We start from the raw sequence: 17,759 nt of genomic DNA, 5'->3' as shown, positions 1-17,759 counted from the left end.
CACACACACACACACACACACACACACACACACACACACACACGGGGATAAAACCCGGAGCAGCTCTCCGCTGGCACCAATGCCCTTTCCTGGTGTGCGGTCCCACTAGCTGTGCAACAGGCTGACTGACGCTGGGGGAACTGCGGGTTGTGCTCCGGCCTCTTGGACGATTCCGTGTAACTTCCTGTGAACTTAATTCCTTCATAATACAAGTTCATACCAAAAGCACACAAGCAGGGCTTAGCGTGTACACGTCGAACCACTCGCGCGACTCTCCACGGACAGTGCCCGCTCTCCCGGCGGGGACACCTAGAGGCCCGCAGCCGGCCCGGCCGGCGGCTGAGGAAAAACCGCCGGGGGGCAGAGCCGAGAGGGGCGCGCAGGGGGTCGGCTTGTTTTGATTGGGCAACGGAGGTGCCCGTCACACCAGGGGGCCGGGTTTCCTGGGGGCGGGTCTCGTCACGAGTCGAGCTTGGTCACTGGCGGAGCCAGCTGGAAGGGGTGGGCAGGAAAGCGGTGTTTGCGGGTTCCGGTGGGCGCGCTGAGGGGCCGTGAGGAGACCGGCGCGGGGGCAGTCAGGGCGGGGCTCGACGCCCCGGGACGACGCCCCGGCCTTGTGGTCACCGCCCACCTTCCCCGTACTCCGCCCCGCGCCCCTCTGGGTCCTGGGCCTGGCCAGAGTCCCCGTTCCCCGAGCGCCCGGGGGCCCACGCCCTCTCCCGGGGAGAGGCTGAGGAGAAGCCTCCACCGAGTCCAGGCCCCTGGAGACCTCGGGGGCTCCGTCGGGCGCCCCTCCCGCCGCTCCCGGCAGGATTCCCCGCACTGTCCTGAGGGCGTCTGGCGCTCGAGATGGCCAGGGACAGTGTATTGGGGGTGCCCAGGGGCCCGGTGAGGGGGGGAAAGGAGGGCGGCGACCCCACCGGGATGGCAAAGGGCACGGACACTCCGTCTGCGCCCCCACCCCCCCAGTCCTGGCCTCTGAGGGCGGCCTTGGCTCCGCGCTTCTGAGAGCTTCCACCCTCCCGCCACCCCACCCCTTGCCTGGCCCACTGTGTTCCAGCGCCCCTGAGTGTGATTCGGACGGTTCCCTGTGAAGCACGGATCCTCCCCCCTCCACACACACGTGGTATCCAGGGAGAGGTGGGCAGAGCTGCGGCCGTGCCGGAAACTTGGTGTCTGCCAGGGGTGTCTGTCCATGCTGCTGGAGGGGGATGGCACGAAGTAACAAAGTCTTCCCCATGTCACTTTTGACAGGTGTGGCGTGCTGGGAAGGAATCCTGCCCAAGCACGCCTGTTCTCCAGGACAACCTGTGGGTGCCTGCCTGCCTGCCTGCCTGCCTGTCTGCCTCTCACCTGGGAGGTCAAGGTGAGCCCCGCAGAGAGAGAAAGCTCATGGCTTCTCTAGAAGAGGTGCGATCAGGAACCGTCCATCCCCGTGGTGGTTCTCACGCTGAGAGGCGCGTAAGAACACCTGGAGGGCGCGTTCAAACCGGGGTTGCAGGGCCCCACCCCAGAGGCTCTGCTCTTGCACGCCTGGGGCGGGGCCTGCGCATTTGCTAGTCCAGCAATCCTGGGTGCCGCTGCTGCTGGCCCAGGGACCCCACTGTGAGAAGCACTGCTCTAGAGGCCTGAGACTCCTAGGTGTGTGCCCCCTGCCCTACCCCAGACTGGCTCCTCTGCAGGGTCCCCACGGGCCTGGGAAGCGCCAGGAGGGTGCTGGCTCTCGCGAGGTCTGGGGCTTCCCATTGAGCAGCCTTCACCCTTCCCTGCCTGAGGATGTGGTCCACAGCGCCCCGCCGCCCCCCCCCCACGCCCCACCCCCGGCAGGATCAGGTGTCAGGTTTGTACACGTGCTCAGCAGTTCCCGGACTGGGGCTGTAACATCTGGACACTTAGGAGGGAGGGGCGGAGGCCTGGGCGTGGGGTTGGGGAGAACTCTCTGATGAGGCAGAGGAAAAAGACCTGACCGCCGAGCTCAGAGATGGGAAAGGAACACGAGCCCTGAGACCATGAGTGTGGATTTGGGGGAGCGTGGAGGCCAGAAACGGGGTTGTCTGCCCCGGAACGGCCCTGACAGTTGTCTGGTCTGTGGGCGTGGCCAGCCCTCTCCAGCCGCCGCCGCCGCCGCCGCCGCCGCCTTTCCTGCCAAACGTTCCTCACCAAGAGGGTCTCCCAGCTCCCGGGTGATGCTGCCCAGACCTGCTCAACGCCCAGCGCCACCACCCACCGTTCTGGCCAGTCTTTTCGGTGGCTGGTCTTTGTTCGGCTCCAGGATGGCCCGCCTTCTAGTTGGAGCCGCAGAGCAAATGCTGTGCCAGTCACCAGCCACCATGTGTGCCCGGAACCGGCAGCTCTGGGACCCCAACCCCCCGAGCACGTTCTGGCTGTGGGATCAGATGGGGGGGGGGGTAGCCTTTGGCTTGCATTTTCCGCGGTCCCCTCCTGCACCCCCTTTTCCTTTGCGTCGTTGGGCTTTCCTTGTTGACCGGTTCAAGCTCTCTATGCGTTAACGATATGAGCCCTGAGTCACGTCTTGCTACTATTTTTTTGCCCCGCTTTGTCACTTGTGTCTTGACTTTGTGGTTTGGGGTTTGTGTTTGGCCAGGCATACGATTCTAGTGTTTGTGTCATCAGACTTTCCAGGCTTCTCCTAATGGCTTCTGGGGCTTCTCGTCGGTTTGTTTGCTTCAGACTGACTTGGAGTGGTCTTCTCCGTTTAAAATCATCGTGTATTAGTTACTCGGTGCTGCATAAGAGACTACCCCAATCGTAGCACCTTAACACAGCCAACCGTCGTAATCTCCTGCGTGTGTGAAGCACAGGATTCTAGAAGGCTTGGCTGGGGGCGTCTGGCTTGGGGTCCATCACAGGCTGCAGTCGAGTCCTCCGCTGGGGCCACAGCCCCCTGGTCTGCCTAGGGTGTGGGGATGGGCGGGGGCCGCTCTGCTTCCAAGATGGCGTGCGTGGATGTGGCGGGGCCTCGGGCCTCCCCACTGGGCCTGTCCCTAGGGCTGCTCAGGGCAGGGCTTCGCCAGAGCCCACCACCTAGGACAGAGCAGCCCCGAGATCAAGGCCGCAGTGTTCCTCTAAGAACTTCACCTCGAAGTGACAACCCCTCACCTCTGCTGTATTTTTATGGCTCACACAGGTCAACCCAGGAAGAGCGGAGGAGGGGGACGGTACCCGCTAGGGCGTAGCTTGTTCGCGTTCAGGGCGGATGAGAAGGCTCCAAGGAGTGTCCTCGCTCCTGAATCTGGGTGCGGGACTCCTGGTCCGCACAGGCCCCTTGGCAATGCGTTCTTCGTCTGAGCGGGGGGTGGCAGGTTCCAGCCCAGGACCGAGACAGGGAGGGCCTGTGTTTGTAAGGGCAGAGTGGCTTTTCACCTTTAAACAGTTGCAGACAAAACACACTACAAGCCAGAGAAAGAGGGACTTCCCTGGTGGCGCAGTGGTTAAGAACCCGCCTGCCAGTGCAGGGGACACGGGTTCGAGCCCTGGTCCCGGAAGATCCCACGTGCCGTGGAGCAACGAAGCCCGTGCGCCACAGCTACTGAGCCTGCGCTCTAGAGCCCGCGCGCCACAACTGCTGCGCCCACGAGCCTGAACTACTGAAGCCCGCGCACCTAGAGCCCGTGCTCCGCAATGAGAAGCCCGCGCACCGCAACTAGAGAAAGCCCGCGCGCAGCGACGAAGACCCACCGCAGCCAAAAATAGATAAAATTTTCAAAACAAAGTTAAAAAAGAAAAAGCCAGAGGAAAGAAAGAACATGTGGCAGGACCCCAGCGTGGCCCACAAAGCCAGCGGTGCGTGCCCTCTGCCCAGGAGTTTGCAGCCCTGGTGGGAGTGCCGGCTAGTTGCGCTGCCGTGGGTGCGGGGGCCGGAAGCGCTTTCTCGTCACAGCAGCCCATCCACTGCCAGGGCCATGCAAGTGCGCCCCCAGGCCTGGGCCCCGGTGCTCTCCCACCTCCAAGGTCCCCACCCCCTCTCCTTCCCAGTGGGGTGGGGGCGGGGGCAGCTACCTTGCCTGAGGCTGGGGTGGCCTCTCTGTGCCCATAGGTGCAGGCCCTCCTCTCCCCACTCCCCTCCCCGCCCTGCCAGCCTCCCACCGAGCAGCTGGGAAGTGGGTAGGGGCAGGGAGCAGAGAGGGGTGGGCCCCATTGTGAGGGTGCAGGCTGGCGAGCCCCTTGTCCTCAGTGACCATGCCAGGTAGCCCCGGGCTGGGCTGTGATGGCTCAGCAGTGGCAGGCGCCAGCCCGGGGTGGCAGCCGAGTGTCCCTTTGGTCCCAGGAAGGAGCTCCCACTGTGGCCAAGGGAGAGGTGCCCGCCGCATCCTTCTTGGCTGGGACTCAGATGTGACTCCCTGATGACCCGCTTGGTGGCTCTGAATTGGTCACGCAGGTTCTGTGGGCGGCGAGTACCTTTCCTGTTGGCTCTCGCTGCTGGGCAACGCCGGGGCCCTTGGAGACAGCTCCCCGGCCCCGACCGAGGCCGCCATGCACTTCTTGAACCCCAGGACCGTGGGTGTCGGGAGAGCTGGGCCCTCTGTCTCCGTCCCAGGAGCAGAGGCCGAGGCCGAGGCCGTGCTTGCTGGGCCCGGCCTCGTGGCTGTGGTGGTGGCTGCCGGGGACACCCTCCGGCCGGGAGGTGGGGCCGCAGGGTCCTAGGGCTCCGGGAGACGCTCGGGCCCGCTGCAGCCCCACACTCCTGGGCCATCTGACTGTCCCCCTAAGTAGAGCCACCTTCCAGTCCCTCAGGCCTGGGCAGAAGGCAGGACAAGGCGGGCCCGGCTCCCCTGCAGTCTTCCCTCGGAGGCGGCCTGCCCACGGGGGCCCGGGGCACTGCGTGGGCGCCGGCCCTCCCTTGCCCGGGGGAGCTCTTCCTAGCGGCCCGCTCTGCGGATGGGCATAATCAGGGCAGCAGCCAGGCCCTGTCCCCACCCAGCCGCCACCCACCTGCAGGGCACATCCTTGGCCCTCACCCTCTCCGCCCGCCCGAGGACCTGGTGCCACCCCGCTGAGCGCGGGCGTCTGTACCTGGCCCGTCCTCAGCAGGTGCTCCGACCCAAGGGCAGTCCCCCAGCCCCGCCCATTGTTTAGCGCTGTCCTCAGTCCTGCTCCCCTGGCTGCGGCCTCGCTGGGCTTGTGGGGACCTTCCAGACACACGCACGCGCACACACACACGCACGCACACTCTCCCATCACTGGCTTCATCGGGGTTCCTGGGGGGTGTGGAGGTGGCTGCCCTGGAGAGCCCTGGCCCTGTGCCCTGGAGTTGGGTGAGGCCGCCCGTGCTGGGGGCTTGCACGGGAATCCCAAGGGTCTCCAGACTACTGTCTCCCTTGTTGAAGTGCTGGGGCTCCCTCACTGTCGGGTGGGCGGCAGTCCCATCCTGAGGGGCCGGTGCTCCGCTTTCCTCAGCCGGGTCCCTCCCATCCTCCTGGGGGAGCGGACAGCAGGGAGGGTCGGGTGCAGAGGTGTGGCCAGAGCAGGGGTGGAGGCTGGCCGAGGGGTGTGGGTGGTCAGCTCCACCATCCCCCTGCCCTGCCCTGCCCGCAGCTGGACCTGCAGGACAGGGGGCTGCTCCCAGCTGGCGCGACCAGCCACCCCCTCCCCAGACCTAGTAGGTGAGATGGGGCCAGCCTGGGGGAAGGCGTGTGGCTGGGGCCTCGTCTCTGCTCCTGGCACCTGCTGGTGAGCGGGCCTCGGGCGTGGGCGTGGGGCCTGTTGGAGCTGGGCCACCACCCCTGCTGGCTCTGGGTGGGTGGCGTGTGAACCTGGCTGAGGCCCAGGCCTCGCACTTCCCTGTCTCCTAGCAGCCGGGGTGTCCTCTGGGGGATTTGCTCAGTGGGGCCGGGTCCCAAGCCATTTGCCCCCCAGCAGGATGGGGTCTCGGTGGTCCTTTTCCTGGCGCCATCTGCCTGTTCCTCCCCACCCCCAGAAGCCCCGGCAGGGATGGCGCCCCAGTCTCGCTCCCTCCTGACCCCTGCCTGGGCGGGCCTCAGGCTCAGGCCTGGTCTGTCCCGTGGCCTCTGTCCTCAGGGCTGTCGTCAGGGTCCTGTTTCCCCCCTCCAGGGTGGCATCTTTTCCCCCCCGCTACCGCCTAGCGTGCCTCATGGCTGCCTGGGTGTGATGTGGAGTCCGGGGCGGGGACGGAGCCTCCCGGTTAAGCTCAGCCTGGCTCTGGGGCCGTTCTCCCATGGGGGCCCGTCCAGCAGGCGGGTTCGGAAAGGACGGGAGACAGCACTGTCTCCTCCTGGCGGACTCGTGCAGGGAGCAGGCAGGAGGCTGTGGGTGAGCCGGCGGGAGGGGCGCCTGGTGGGCCGAGGGGAGAAGGTGGTGCCTGGGGGGGGACCACCTCTGGCTGGACTTCTCTAGCTGAGCAGCTTCCAGAAGCCTCCAGAGTGTGCCTGCCCCCCTCACCCCCAGGCATCAGGCATGGCCTGAGAAGTGGTGGGCCAGGGGGCGGGACCTGACTTTTTTCACTGAGTCCTGCCTGCCCTGGGGGGAGGGGTAGAGTCTCCAGCGATGGCCACCCTGAACCTAGGGCAACTGGCCAGCCCCTGGGGTAGTAACAGTGGCACTTTCCTGTCCTTTAGAATCTGGGGGCCTGGGGTGGTCCATCGTCGTGGATCCACAGGCTGTGTCCCCCTTGGACTGTTCTCTTGGATGGACTGTCCTCTGCAGTGCGGGGACCAACCCAGTAGCCACCATCTCTAGCTCCAGCACAGGGTGGGGGTCAAGGTAGGGGTGGACCTCGGTCTGCCGAACACTCTCTGCTGCTTACCCTGGACCTGACAGGGGGATGGAGGTCAAGGGTGGGATCCTGAGTTAGGATTCCTGGCTCCACCCCCTGCCCCACCCACAGGGCCCTCCTTTCTGTGCTCCACCAGGGATGCGGCTCAGACCTCTGGCAGCAGCCACGCATCCAAGTCCATTGCAACCAGCTCCATTGCATCAACCAGGCTCCTCCCTGCCTGGCAGGACCACCACCACACCATTCCCTCCCCCCTCCGTTCTGCTGGCACCTACACAGCAGGGTAGTCACTGTCCCCTTAACCTTGGGCAGCTGCTGCCCCCTGCTGTGTTCCCAGCACCACTGGAGCCCCTGGTGGGGGAAGGGAGGATGGCCTAAGCTCTGGGGAATGGAAGTCCTCAGTTGCCCTGTGATGGAACTCCAGAGTCCTCGGGGGACCTTCAGGCAGCTGGGCCCCTCAGAGCTCTCGTGAGAGGTAGTCTCAGATCCCTGGGAAGTGGGGCCAAGCCTGAAGGTGAGTGCTGGGGGCGGTCCAGAGCCCTTGGGAGCTACAACTCTTTGGGAGGGGGGTGTCTAAGAGCCCTGGGGCAGGAAGCTTGAAGCCACTCAGGAGCCCGCAGCAACCCTCCCTCTGGTGCATGGTGACCAATGGATGTGGTTGCCCTTGGGGAATAAATAAATGAGAACGGAGACTGTGTCACCTGGGTGGGGACTCTTTCCTCTCTTCTCTCAGACACCACAGTGGTTGCCAAGCACACCTAGCCTCCCCCTCTGTCCTGGAACAGATCAAGAACGTGAGGCCTGGAGAGGACCATTCCACCCAGAGGCCGTGCCATGTCTCTCCCCTTCCCTGGGAGGGCGCAAGCCCAGCTGCCCCTGCCCATCCCATGCTGTCCCTTCTCTCCGCTCCAGCTACTCCACAGAGTATCAGCATGTCAACCTTCCCACGTCCCTAGGCTCCACTTGCCTCTCCGCCCAGACCTGGCGGGGCTCCAGCTGAACAGCAGTCCCAGGTAGCGAGAGCCTGTGGGGAGCTGTATTCACAGGCTCGGTCCCTCTTCTCAACATACCTGATTTGGGATCCGTTGCTGAAGCAAGACGTCTCACCATGCCGCCCTGGAGTTCTGGTGCACTGGCAACCTGACTACCTCCTCTGCACCCCAGCCCCCATTCAGGCTCATTGCTGACCATCAGGCCTTATTGTCACCAATGAGGAGGCAGCAACCCCTGCCCATGCCCCCCACCCACCATGAAGCAAACAAGTCTCAGCTCTTGCACTGGGATGGCAAGGGGCCGAAGCTGGAGACCTGGGGAGTCCATGCCACAGTTGGCTGGGTGCTGGGGGAGCCAGGTGGGAGGGGCTTGCAGCAAACAAAGGAGGCTGAGGCTGTGGGAGGGGTGAGAAAATTAGAAGCAATTTTTTTCATTCTTTTTTATATATATTTTAAAATATTTTTAAAATATATTTTTTGCCTGCGTCGGGTCTTAGTTGCGGTACAGAAGATCTTTCATTGTGACGCTCGGTCTCTTCGTTGCGGCGTGCGGGTTTTTCTCTCTCTAGTTGTGGCGTGGGCTCCAGGGCGCGTGGGCTGTCTCGTTGAGGCGCATAAGGTCAGTAGCTGTGGCACGCAGGCTTAGTTGCCCCATGGCATGTGGGATCTTAGTTCCCCCAGCAGGGATCGAACCCGTGTACCCTGCATTGGAAGGTGGATTTTTTAAAAAAGGAACACCAGGGAAGTCCCTGACTGGTAGTATTTTAAATACACTTTCTACTTACTTGGATTCACGTTTAGTTTTAATTCTTTCAGATGGGAAACCTCCCTGAAATTCAATAAAACACAGTTGCATGAAATCCCCTTCAAGAAATTATTCCAAAAAAAATAAATTTATTTATTTTTGGCTGTGTTGGGTCTTCGTTGCTGCGCACGGGCTTTCTCCAGTTGCGGCGAGTGGGAGCTACTCTTTTTTTTTTTTTTTTTTTTTTTTTTGGAGCTACTCTTTTGTTGCGGTGCGCGGGCTTCTCATTGCGGTGGCTTCTCTTGTTGTGGAGCACGGGCTCTAGGCTCACCGGCTCAGTAGCTGTGGCTCATGGGCTCTAGAGCGCAGGCTCAGTAGTTGTGGCACATGGGCTTAGCTGCTCCACGGCATGTGGGATCTTCCTGGACCAGGGATCGAACCCGTGTGCCCTGCATTGGCAGGCGGATTCTTAACCACTACACCACCAGGGAAGTCCCAGAAGTGGACTCTTTACCACTGGACCACCAGGGAAGTCCCATCATTCTTTTTTATTTTAAATGCACAAAAAAGTATGTTATTTTTAAGAAAACACCCGCCCCCACTCCAGAAAAAAAAGTGGGGAGACTAGGATGCATCAGAAAGAAATGTCCAGGAGCTTTGGTAGGATGGTTCCAGTCCCAGCCCTGACCAAAGCTCACCATGCAGCCATAGACAGCCAAGAGCCCCCAAAGGCTCAAGAGCCCCCAAAGGCTCAAGAGCCCCCAAAGGCTCAGGAGCCCATGGTGTACATGCAGGTGAGAGGCCAGGCCCTGCCAAGTCCTGTCACCTGTAGCAAGGATCCGGTCAGAGGTGAGAGGGACTGATGCTAGGTCCCCACCCAACGAGGTAGCCCTCGTGGTGCCTCTCATTCCCACTTGATTACACGGAGCCAGCCTCTCCACGCTTTACTGCCCTCTATTGGCAGTGCAGAGCCAGGACACACGGCCTCTTGTGGCAGCCTACCCTAGGTTTCCTTCTTTGAAAATTATGAAATACCCACAGCAGAAAACCTGGCAATAAGATAGAATATAGCCAGGTGAAGAACTGGTTTACCGAAAGGCGATGGAACATTCCAGAGCACTGGGAGCCTTCCCCTGTAGCATTAAACAATCAGCTTTCCAGCAGAAATGGCCCGCCAAGCAGATGCCTCGTTTCCTCTTCATCCCCCCCCACCCTTGGACACCAAGATTGGCGTCTGCTGGAAAGTGAAACACCCATAACTGACATCGTGCAAACAGCCTCGCCTGCATTTCTAAGTGGGTTCTCCGTGTGGCAGTTATTTTTATGAGTAGTACAAGAGCTTTGGCTAACGAGTCAGGAAGCGGACCCCAAAAGCAAAGCACAAATATGTCCATGGGTAGCATGTGATCCCCACCCCAAGTGCAAAGGAAGAAAAGAAGAACCAACAAAGCCAGATGGCAATTCTGGAGACCCAAGGCCTGGAGGGCCTTAGCAGGGGGCAGCCCAACCCCTCCCCACATTAAAGGGAAGAGCCCACATGTTAAAAATAAACGGTCTTTTTATTGTCCACGAAAACAAAGGGCGGCCTTTGGTTAATTCCCCCCACTGAGGTGGCAATGAACAGGAGGCATGCAATGACGACAACCACGTTCTCCTCTCCAGGAGAAGGGTCTTGCCCTCCTAGGCCCTAAGGGTCAGAGGCAAGTAGGGCCAGGAGGCTCCAGAGGAACACCTGCCCAGGCCCACCATGCTGCAGAGGGCCCAGGCCTGCTGCCTCCCTGGCAGGACAAGGCAGGGGAAGCAAACATTGCCCCTGTTCCAGTACCCCCAAGCAAGAACACACAGAAAAGCCCCAACCCCCCTCCTCCCCCAGAAAACGCTGCTAAGGCAGTCAGCCAGGACTTCCAAGAGCAGCTGGCCCCAAGACACAAAGCCAGACCCTCAGGGCTCCGCCCGGAAGGGGTTGCTATCCTCGGCCTGCATGGAGTAGTAAACAAAAAGCAGGAAGGCAGCAAAGACCAGGAACAGGAGCATCTGGGCCCAGAGTGGGACCTGGCGATCCTGGCCCAGACCAGCCCCAGGGGCCTGCTTTTCTGGCCGGATGGCACGGCGGGCGAGCCACGAAGGAGGAGGAGATGAAGATGAGGACACGGCAGAGGTGGAGGAGGAGGTGGGGTAATAGGACAGGCCCAGGGAGCTTCTGGAGACGTTGGAAACAGGGCGGTAGTGTGCGATGCTCTGGTAGGCACTGTCCCGGCCATACACGGGGCGTTCCCTGAGGCAAAGAGGGGAGCAGATAGGCCAGGAAGGCCTGAGCCCAGAATCAGCCCCGGTCCCTGGCCCGCCCTACTACTCACCTGTCCTTGCCCTCCTCTTCAGAAGAGAAAAGATTGTCATCGCAAACCTACAGAAGTGAATCAGGGTAAGGATACTGGCTGGCGCGGTCAGCGTGGCCCTGTCATACCCCTCAGTCCAAACTTCCCTGCCCAGCTTATTCTGAACACTGCTTCAAGGCCTGGGCCTTGCCACCCTCCAGCACCCTTCTTGGTTCCCGGCCTTATGTCTGTGGGGCGTTGCCACTTGCTAAATGACTGTCCCAGCTGCCTACACCCTACTTTCTGCCCCAGGATTCTCAGAAAGAGTTCAAACCTAGATCCCAGGCAAGGGTGCAGGGCATGTACCGGGCACTCTAGTCAAACAGTTCTGACAGCCCCCCCAAAAAAGGCCCTGACCTGGCAGGTGTCTGCAGACCCCACCTCTCCCTGGAGGCTCTGGGAGCCCCCATTTGCACCCAGTGGCCCCCTTGATTTATCCAAACCCCGCAATCACCCCCTCAGGTTGTACCCAAGTACAGGGTGCCCGATAGCCAGCTCACCTGGTGGTGAAAGGTGTCAGCATCTGAGAGTGAAGCCGAGGGCTGGCGGAAGGCCCTGGATGTGCCCACAGACTCGGGCTCCCCGTAAGTCCTGGTGGTCAAGTAACTCTCCTCGTAGTAGTCATCGTTACAGCCTTGGGGAGGGGGGGCAGCGGTAGCAGAGCGAGCAACGGTGTCCCCACCTGGCCAGAGGGCCCTAATCTGAATCCCACTGGGGGCCTGTGACTCGGTTTCTCCCCTCCAGGACTACTGTAGGACGGCGGGGCTTGAGATCTCAGGTTCTCCCTGACGCTGGAACGAAGGCGTCAGGGTGCCCACCCCACCCCTGCCTTACCCTTGCTCTGGTAAAGTAAGGCGTCCTCTTTCTTGGGCAGATCGTACATATCCGAGTCCACGGACGCTGAATCTAAGTCTGAATGGGGGAGGGGCCAGGGCCATTTGCCTCCAAGGCTCCCCTCCCCTTTCCCCCGTGCCCCTCCCGGCCAGCGCCCCTGCCACACCCTCGCGACCCCTTCCTCCCAAACCCTGTCCCACCAGGGCGGCCAGGTGGAGCCGTGGGGCGGGGGCCTCACCCGAGAACCGATAGGAGAGACAGGATGCGGACGAGCTCGGGGGCGAGAGCCTCCGCCTCTGAGTCTCATACTCGAAGATTTTCTTTTCGTAGAGCTTGCGAGTAGAACCTGACCAGACATGGGGCACAGGGCGGTCAGAGCGCGGGCCGCAAGACTGGGGGCGGCGCGGAGAGGGGTGAAGGAAGGGGGCGCGGGGCGAAGCGCGGAGAGGGGGCCCGCCGCCGCCGCGTACCCACGACGGGCCCGTGCGGGATGTTGTACTGGCGCAGCACGGCAGCCAGCTCGGTGTCCGACAGGACCGAGTAGTCGTCCATGGCGGGCAGCGGGCGGCAGAAGCCTGGGGGTGGCCCGGGCCTGGTGATACGGGCCGAGCTACGACTGCCTCAGAGCGCGGCAGGGGCAGCGCGAGCGCCTCGGGAGCGGTTACGCCCGCGTCACGCCTGCGTCACAATCGCGTCCAACCGCGGACCCTGCGGGCCGCGCGCGCTGCGCGGGGCGGAGCCAGGACGCGGGGAGCCCCCGGCGCAGAGCGGTCGGGCCCTGGGAACGGGCGGGGCGCGGCTGGCGAGCCCAGACGTCACAAACTGACGGGATTGGCTAGAGGCGAAAGAGGGATGTAGGGCGCGCTAGAACCGAAGAGCCGCGGACCGGTCGGGCCGTGGGAGAGGGCGGGGCTGTGCGTCCGGGAGGGGGGCGGGGCCTGCGAGCCCAGAGACGTCACACGCAGGCGAGTTTGGGCTAGACGGGAACGAGGGGCGGGGCCTGCGCGCGAGGGGGACGAGCTTAGACCCGCCGGGACCTGGGAGCGGGGCGGGGTCGGCGAGCCAAGACGTCACCCGGTGGCCTCTTCGGGCCCGAAGTGAAGAGGGGCGGGGCCTGTGGCCGTGGAACCGGCAGAAACCGGCCAGGACATGGAAGTGGGGTGGGGCCGCGCGCTGGGCGGGGCTTGCCCTCCCTGAGTCTCGTGGCCCCTGCTCGGTCCCCGCAGCCCCCCTGCAGTCCACCCTACGCTGAGCTCCGGCGCTTGGGGTTTCCCGGCCGCAGCAGCAGCGGGAAGGGGCCCGATCTGAAGGGCGAGCCCTTGGAGAGCGCGGGTCTGGGCCAGGCGCTGCTGGCAGCGCTTTGCGCGCGTGCGCCACGCCAGGGAAGCCCGTAGCGCCCGAACCCTAGGCCGCCCCCCCCGCAGACCCCCAGACCCCCTGCCCCAGCCGGCCTTCCCGCTCTGCAGGGCCTGGCCTGCGCACCTGCGCCCCGGCGGTCCCCACCGCCTCCCTCCCTCCCCGCTCCACCCGGGAGGAAATGGGGCACTGGGCCAGGAGGCCACCGGCACTCCAGGAGCCAGCAGCCTTGGAAGGGGCCCGGGCGTGCCGATGCGCACTGGCACGGGGCGCCGTGTGATGCAGGCAGAGACAGCGAGTGCCCGCCTCACCCACCAGCTGTCCACCTGGGGCGGGAGGGGCTTCCTCTCCCGTCGGAATGGCCCCTGAGCCCAGTGTGACCAGCGGCCAGGCAGCGGCGGGGGGCGGGGGTGGGGGATCCAGACTCACAGGGACCTGCTCCGGGGTTCCAGTAAGACTTGGTGGGCTCTGAGCACCTGGGGCTCGGTGGGCTTCAGGGCCGTGGTATTGCCCTCCCTGAGTCTCGTGGCCCCTGCTCGGTCCCCGCAGCCCCCCTGCAGTCCACCCTACGCTGAGCTCCGGCGCTTGGGGTTTCCCGGCCGCAGCAGCAGCGGGAAGGGGCCCGATCTGAAGGGCGAGCCCTTGGAGAGCGCGGGTCTGGGCCAGGCGCTGCTGGCAGCGCTTTGCGCGCGTGCGCCACGCCAGGGAAGCCCGTAGCGCCCGAACCCTAGGCCGCCCCCCCCGCAGACCCCCAGACCCCCTGCCCCAGCCGGCCTTCCCGCTCTGCAGGGCCTGGCCTGCGCACCTGCGCCCCGGCGGTCCCCACCGCCTCCCTCCCTCCCCGCTCCACCCGGGAGGAAATGGGGCACTGGGCCAGGAGGCCACCGGCACTCCAGGAGCCAGCAGCCTTGGAAGGGGCCCGGGCGTGCCGATGCGCACTGGCACGGGGCGCCGTGTGATGCAGGCAGAGACAGCGAGTGCCCGCCTCACCCACCAGCTGTCCACCTGGGGCGGGAGGGGCTTCCTCTCCCGTCGGAATGGCCCCTGAGCCCAGTGTGACCAGCGGCCAGGCAGCGGCGGGGGGCGGGGGTGGGGGCTTCCAGACTCAGAGGGACCTGCTCCGGGGTTCCAGTAAGACTTGGTGGGCTCTGAGCACCTGGGGCTCGGTGGGCTTCAGGGCCGTGGTAGTGCAGAGCGGGCCCCCAGGACAGGGGGGCCAGGGGACCGAAGGGGGCAAACCACGGAAGGCTGCCAAGGCCTGCTGGGGAGCCGGGACTGTCACTACGAGTTGGTGAGGGGCTTGGTCAGTAAAGAGCTGCCCTGTGGAAATTGGGAAGGAGATGACAGTCAGGTTTTAAACAAAGGCAGCTGATGGAGTGTGAGGGAACTGAAGTGCTCCTCCCAGAACTGGGAGCCTGGGGAGGCTGTTCTCATAGATGATGGCTGGTACCTGGGCGAAGACCAGGCAGGAGGCTGGCCCAGCTGGTGAGGGTCACAGACCTCCTCTGCGTGGAGGTTCGCTCGTGAGGTGGAGAGAAGATAGGGCCCTGGTTTGACCACACACAAAGACCCTCAGAAAAGTTGCTGTAGGCCGGGTTTTAGAGTAAAGATGAGGCCTGCTCTGTCTCCCAAAACATGAGGGCCCCAGACATGCATGGCAGTACGAGGGGGAAGAGCCCTGGGCAGGGCAGGGTCTTGCTGCTTTTCTCAGAGCAGGGAGGGAGATGGCGTTTGGGCTCTGGGCCGCTCAGAGTTGGCCTCCTGGAATTTGGAGTTTGGGCAAGATCAGATTCCCCAGTACCTCTCCAAGCCCTCTGCAGTGCTGGCCCCTGTCCCAGAGGCTGTCCTCCCCACGCCACCCCTCCCCATACAGACCCAAGCTGTTTCCTTTTGAGGTCAAGGAATTCTAAGTTTGCCTTCTCCTCTAGGAAGAGCCCCTCCCCCGGCACCTGCCTTGGCCCTCTGCCTTTTCTTTCCCTCTCCCCCAGTTGCCCCGCTATGAGGTCCCACCATGGATAGCACCAGGGGTCTGACTTGTGCTGGTCCCCTGCGCACAAGCCCACCTGGAGCCCAAGTCCAGCCCCATTGCAGGCAGACCCGTCCCAGACCACCAGAAACCAGGCGAGCCCTTGACCGTCAGAGCTGAGAGGCCCTCGGCACCACCCCTGTCACACAGAGGAGGAATTGGGGACCCAGAGAGGGAGGTGACTTGCACAAGGGCCCCGAGTGCAATTCGTTCATGGATGTTCCCCCAGCCAGTACCTAGCCCTCGAGGTCCTAACCTGGACAGTGTGGCCCAGCGGGGGTTCTGAGTCAGCAGAGGAGCTGTTAGGGGAAATCTGGGGCCTTGAGGGGAGTCTTGCTGGGAAGAGGGGGCTTGGAAGCCACCGATTCCAAGTCAAGAACAAGAAGACAGTTTCTCCTTTGAGAATGGGGAATGGATTCTAAGCAGTATATTACATAACTTGTAATCCCAGCAACATCAAAAATTATAAGGAAAAGTAATATCAACATGAATACATTTCTCAACAGTCAGGTCCAAGGAGACGATTATTCACTGAGCTATTAATGTTTTCTTTAAGATAAGAACCTTAAGGGGACTTCCCTGGTGGTGCAGTGGTTAAGACTCTGCACTCCCAATGCAGGGGGCCCGGTTTCGATCTAGATCCCACATGCATGCCACAACTAAGGAGCCTGCCTGCTGCAACTAAGACCCGGTGCAACCAAATAAAGTGTTACCAAATAAATAAAACAAATAGTTTTTTTAAAAGATCAGAACCTTAATACTTTGGTACAATACAAAACTTAGTTTTTCTCTTCAAGGATGTTAAACATCCTATGGGTTTTGCCTGGCAATCAAATACTTTAAAACATTGCTCAGATAGTAACAAAAGTCATAAAATGGTGATTATTGTGAAAATTAACACGTGGAAGATTGTTACAGTCAATATACAGCAGGGAATGGTTAGCTGACCAAAAGCCTCTCAATTAACACCTTGTGTTCCAGCTCTAGAACACATCCGTCCACCTTGGGACTGTTGGCACGGCTAGCTGGAGAGTCAGCTTGCCTTGGCAGTGGCAATGGAGCTGGTTCTAGTGCTTTTCAGGAACCTTCAACACAAGGAGAAAAAGTCTTTATTACGGTCTTTACCAGGGAAGAGCTGGTGCTGTATAAACCTTCGTTCCCCCAGACCTGGAAGAAGTAGAGACCCCGAGACGCGTGTGTCTCAGGGGTGTGGGGGGAGGGGAGGGAGATAGTAGTGTAAAGAGAAAATTAAAATGAAGGTGTCTCCTTCCTGCTACCCCACTTATCGTACCCCTGGCTCTGACTGCAATGCGTGTGGTAGGCGGGTTTCCCTCCTTGAAGGACAGCCTTAGCCATGAGCTCCAACACAGCCACCTCATGGATCTAAATTCAGGCCACTCATCTATCAAGTGAGGATAACCCCAGTGCTGTGGGGACGGGGTCCCAGTAGATGGAGCAGGGAGAGACAAAGGCCAAAGTACTGACCATGGGTCAAGGTGGAAAGGTCATTGCCAGCAGAGCCAGCATTTTAGCAGGTGTGACCAAACTTCTTCCTCCCTCTTCCTTCCTTCTCCTTTTTTCCCTTCCTCCCTTCCTTCTTTTCTTTTTTTTTAAAAGGTATTTTAAAAAATTTATTTATTTAGTTTTGGCCACGGTGGGTCTTCGTTGCTGCCCGCGGGCTTTCTCTAGTTGCAGCGAGCGGGGGCTACTCTTCGTTGCAGTGCGCGGGCTTCTCACTGCGGTGGCTTCTCTTGTTGCAGAGCACGGGCTCTGGGCGCGCGGACTTCAGTGGTTGTGGCATGCGAGCTCAGTAGTTGTGGCGCAAGGGCTCTAGAGCGCAGGCTCAGTAGCTGTGGCGCACGGGCTTAGTTGCTCCACGGCATGTGGGATCTTCCCGAACCAGGGCTCGAACCCGTGTCCCCTGCATTGGCAGGCGGATTCTTAACCACTGCGCCACCAGGGAAGCCCCCTTCCTTCTTTTCTTTCTCTCTTTTTATGAAGTAGACTAGAATAGGATATATCAGAGTGTTTTCAGGCAGTAAGGGAAAGTCTCATTTGGTGGAACGTTTGTTTCAGTTATTTGTGTCGATCTGTGTGTGCGTGCAGGTACTGGCTCAGGATGTAAAATGTAGTTCTTATTGAGGGTTGTGGGCAAAATATTAAGACAGTGTTTTATGTGGCCTTCCCCAAGGAAGGAACATTTGAGCTGAATATGAAGCTACCAGGAAATGGGCACGTAGAAGAGGAGGAGGGAGCCTGGCAGCCCCGGGGCATGGCTGTGCCTGCCCAGTTCACAGACACTTGGCCCCTCGGTGGCACCCCACTGTACACGCCCAGAGCTCAGCACTGCCTCATCATGCCCCTGAGAATCCGGAACATTTCTACTGCTCGCTCCAGGCCAGGCCTGGCACCCATCAGGGGCCAACTCAGTGGCAGCCAGGAGCTGGCTCGTCGCGGGGCTCGGGTCCCTGCCCCGGTGCGGACTTCCGGGTGGTAGGCGCTCGCTGAGCACCTGCAAAGGCCTGTCGCCCCCCACCCCCAAGGGCAGAACCAAACTTGTCTGGACAGCCCAGGCTCGGGGCAAAGGCGGGGGACCGTGACTGTGGGCGGCCTCCTGGAGGAGGTGGCCTTTGCTGCTGGGCTGAGACGCGGGCCCTGCAGACCCCTTGGGCGCGCC

General features: G+C 61.7%; 1 protein-coding gene and 1 long non-coding RNA gene across 5 annotated transcripts; one reads left to right on the top strand and one right to left on the bottom strand.

Moving 5' to 3' along the window:
• Positions 1 to 36: 36 nt before the first annotated feature.
• Positions 37 to 8,459, top strand: LOC114484709 (uncharacterized). Its single transcript, XR_003677899.2, has 4 exons — positions 37 to 1,140; positions 1,255 to 1,366; positions 6,891 to 7,268; positions 7,488 to 8,459. It is a non-coding gene; the product is annotated as an uncharacterized lncRNA (long non-coding RNA).
• Positions 8,460 to 10,031: 1,572 nt separating this feature from the next.
• EMD (emerin) lies at positions 10,032 to 12,400 on the bottom strand. Of its 4 annotated transcripts, none has more exons than XM_007123275.4 (6): positions 12,171 to 12,400; positions 11,939 to 12,046; positions 11,701 to 11,778; positions 11,367 to 11,548; positions 10,849 to 10,895; positions 10,032 to 10,802 (listed from the first exon to the last, which is right to left on the bottom strand). In XM_007123275.4, exons 1-6 carry the CDS (start codon positions 12,250 to 12,252, stop codon positions 10,433 to 10,435), a joined length of 867 nt encoding a protein of 288 aa, XP_007123337.1. In that variant the 5' UTR covers positions 12,253 to 12,400; the 3' UTR covers positions 10,032 to 10,432. The 4 variants fall into 4 exon arrangements, with proteins under 4 accessions (XP_007123337.1, XP_007123338.1, XP_007123339.1 ...); XM_007123276.3 differs by having other exon boundaries at positions 10,032 to 10,766; positions 12,171 to 12,391; XM_007123277.4 differs by having other exon boundaries at positions 11,367 to 11,500; positions 12,171 to 12,391.
• Between the last annotated feature and the right edge of the window lie 5,359 nt (positions 12,401 to 17,759).

The sequence above is a fragment of the Physeter macrocephalus genome, chromosome 21 (genome assembly GCF_002837175.3).
Source record: "Physeter macrocephalus isolate SW-GA chromosome 21, ASM283717v5, whole genome shotgun sequence".
NCBI lineage: Eukaryota > Metazoa > Chordata > Mammalia > Artiodactyla > Physeteridae > Physeter > Physeter macrocephalus.
Note: the sequence above shows the minus strand (reverse complement) of the source record. Positions and strands in the feature narration are given on the sequence as shown.

Coding starts and splice junctions, on each gene's coding strand:
- EMD (XM_007123275.4), bottom strand. CDS start 12,252: ATGGACGACTACTCGGTCCTGTCGGACACCGAGCTGGCTGCCGTGCTG. Junction 11,779..11,938: donor TCTCTCCTATCGGTTCTCGG/GTGAGGCCCCCG, acceptor TCCCCCATTCAG/ACTTAGATTCAGCGTCCGTG. Junction 10,803..10,848: donor GAAGAGGAGGGCAAGGACAG/GTGAGTAGTAGG, acceptor TTCTGGGCTCAG/GCCTTCCTGGCCTATCTGCT.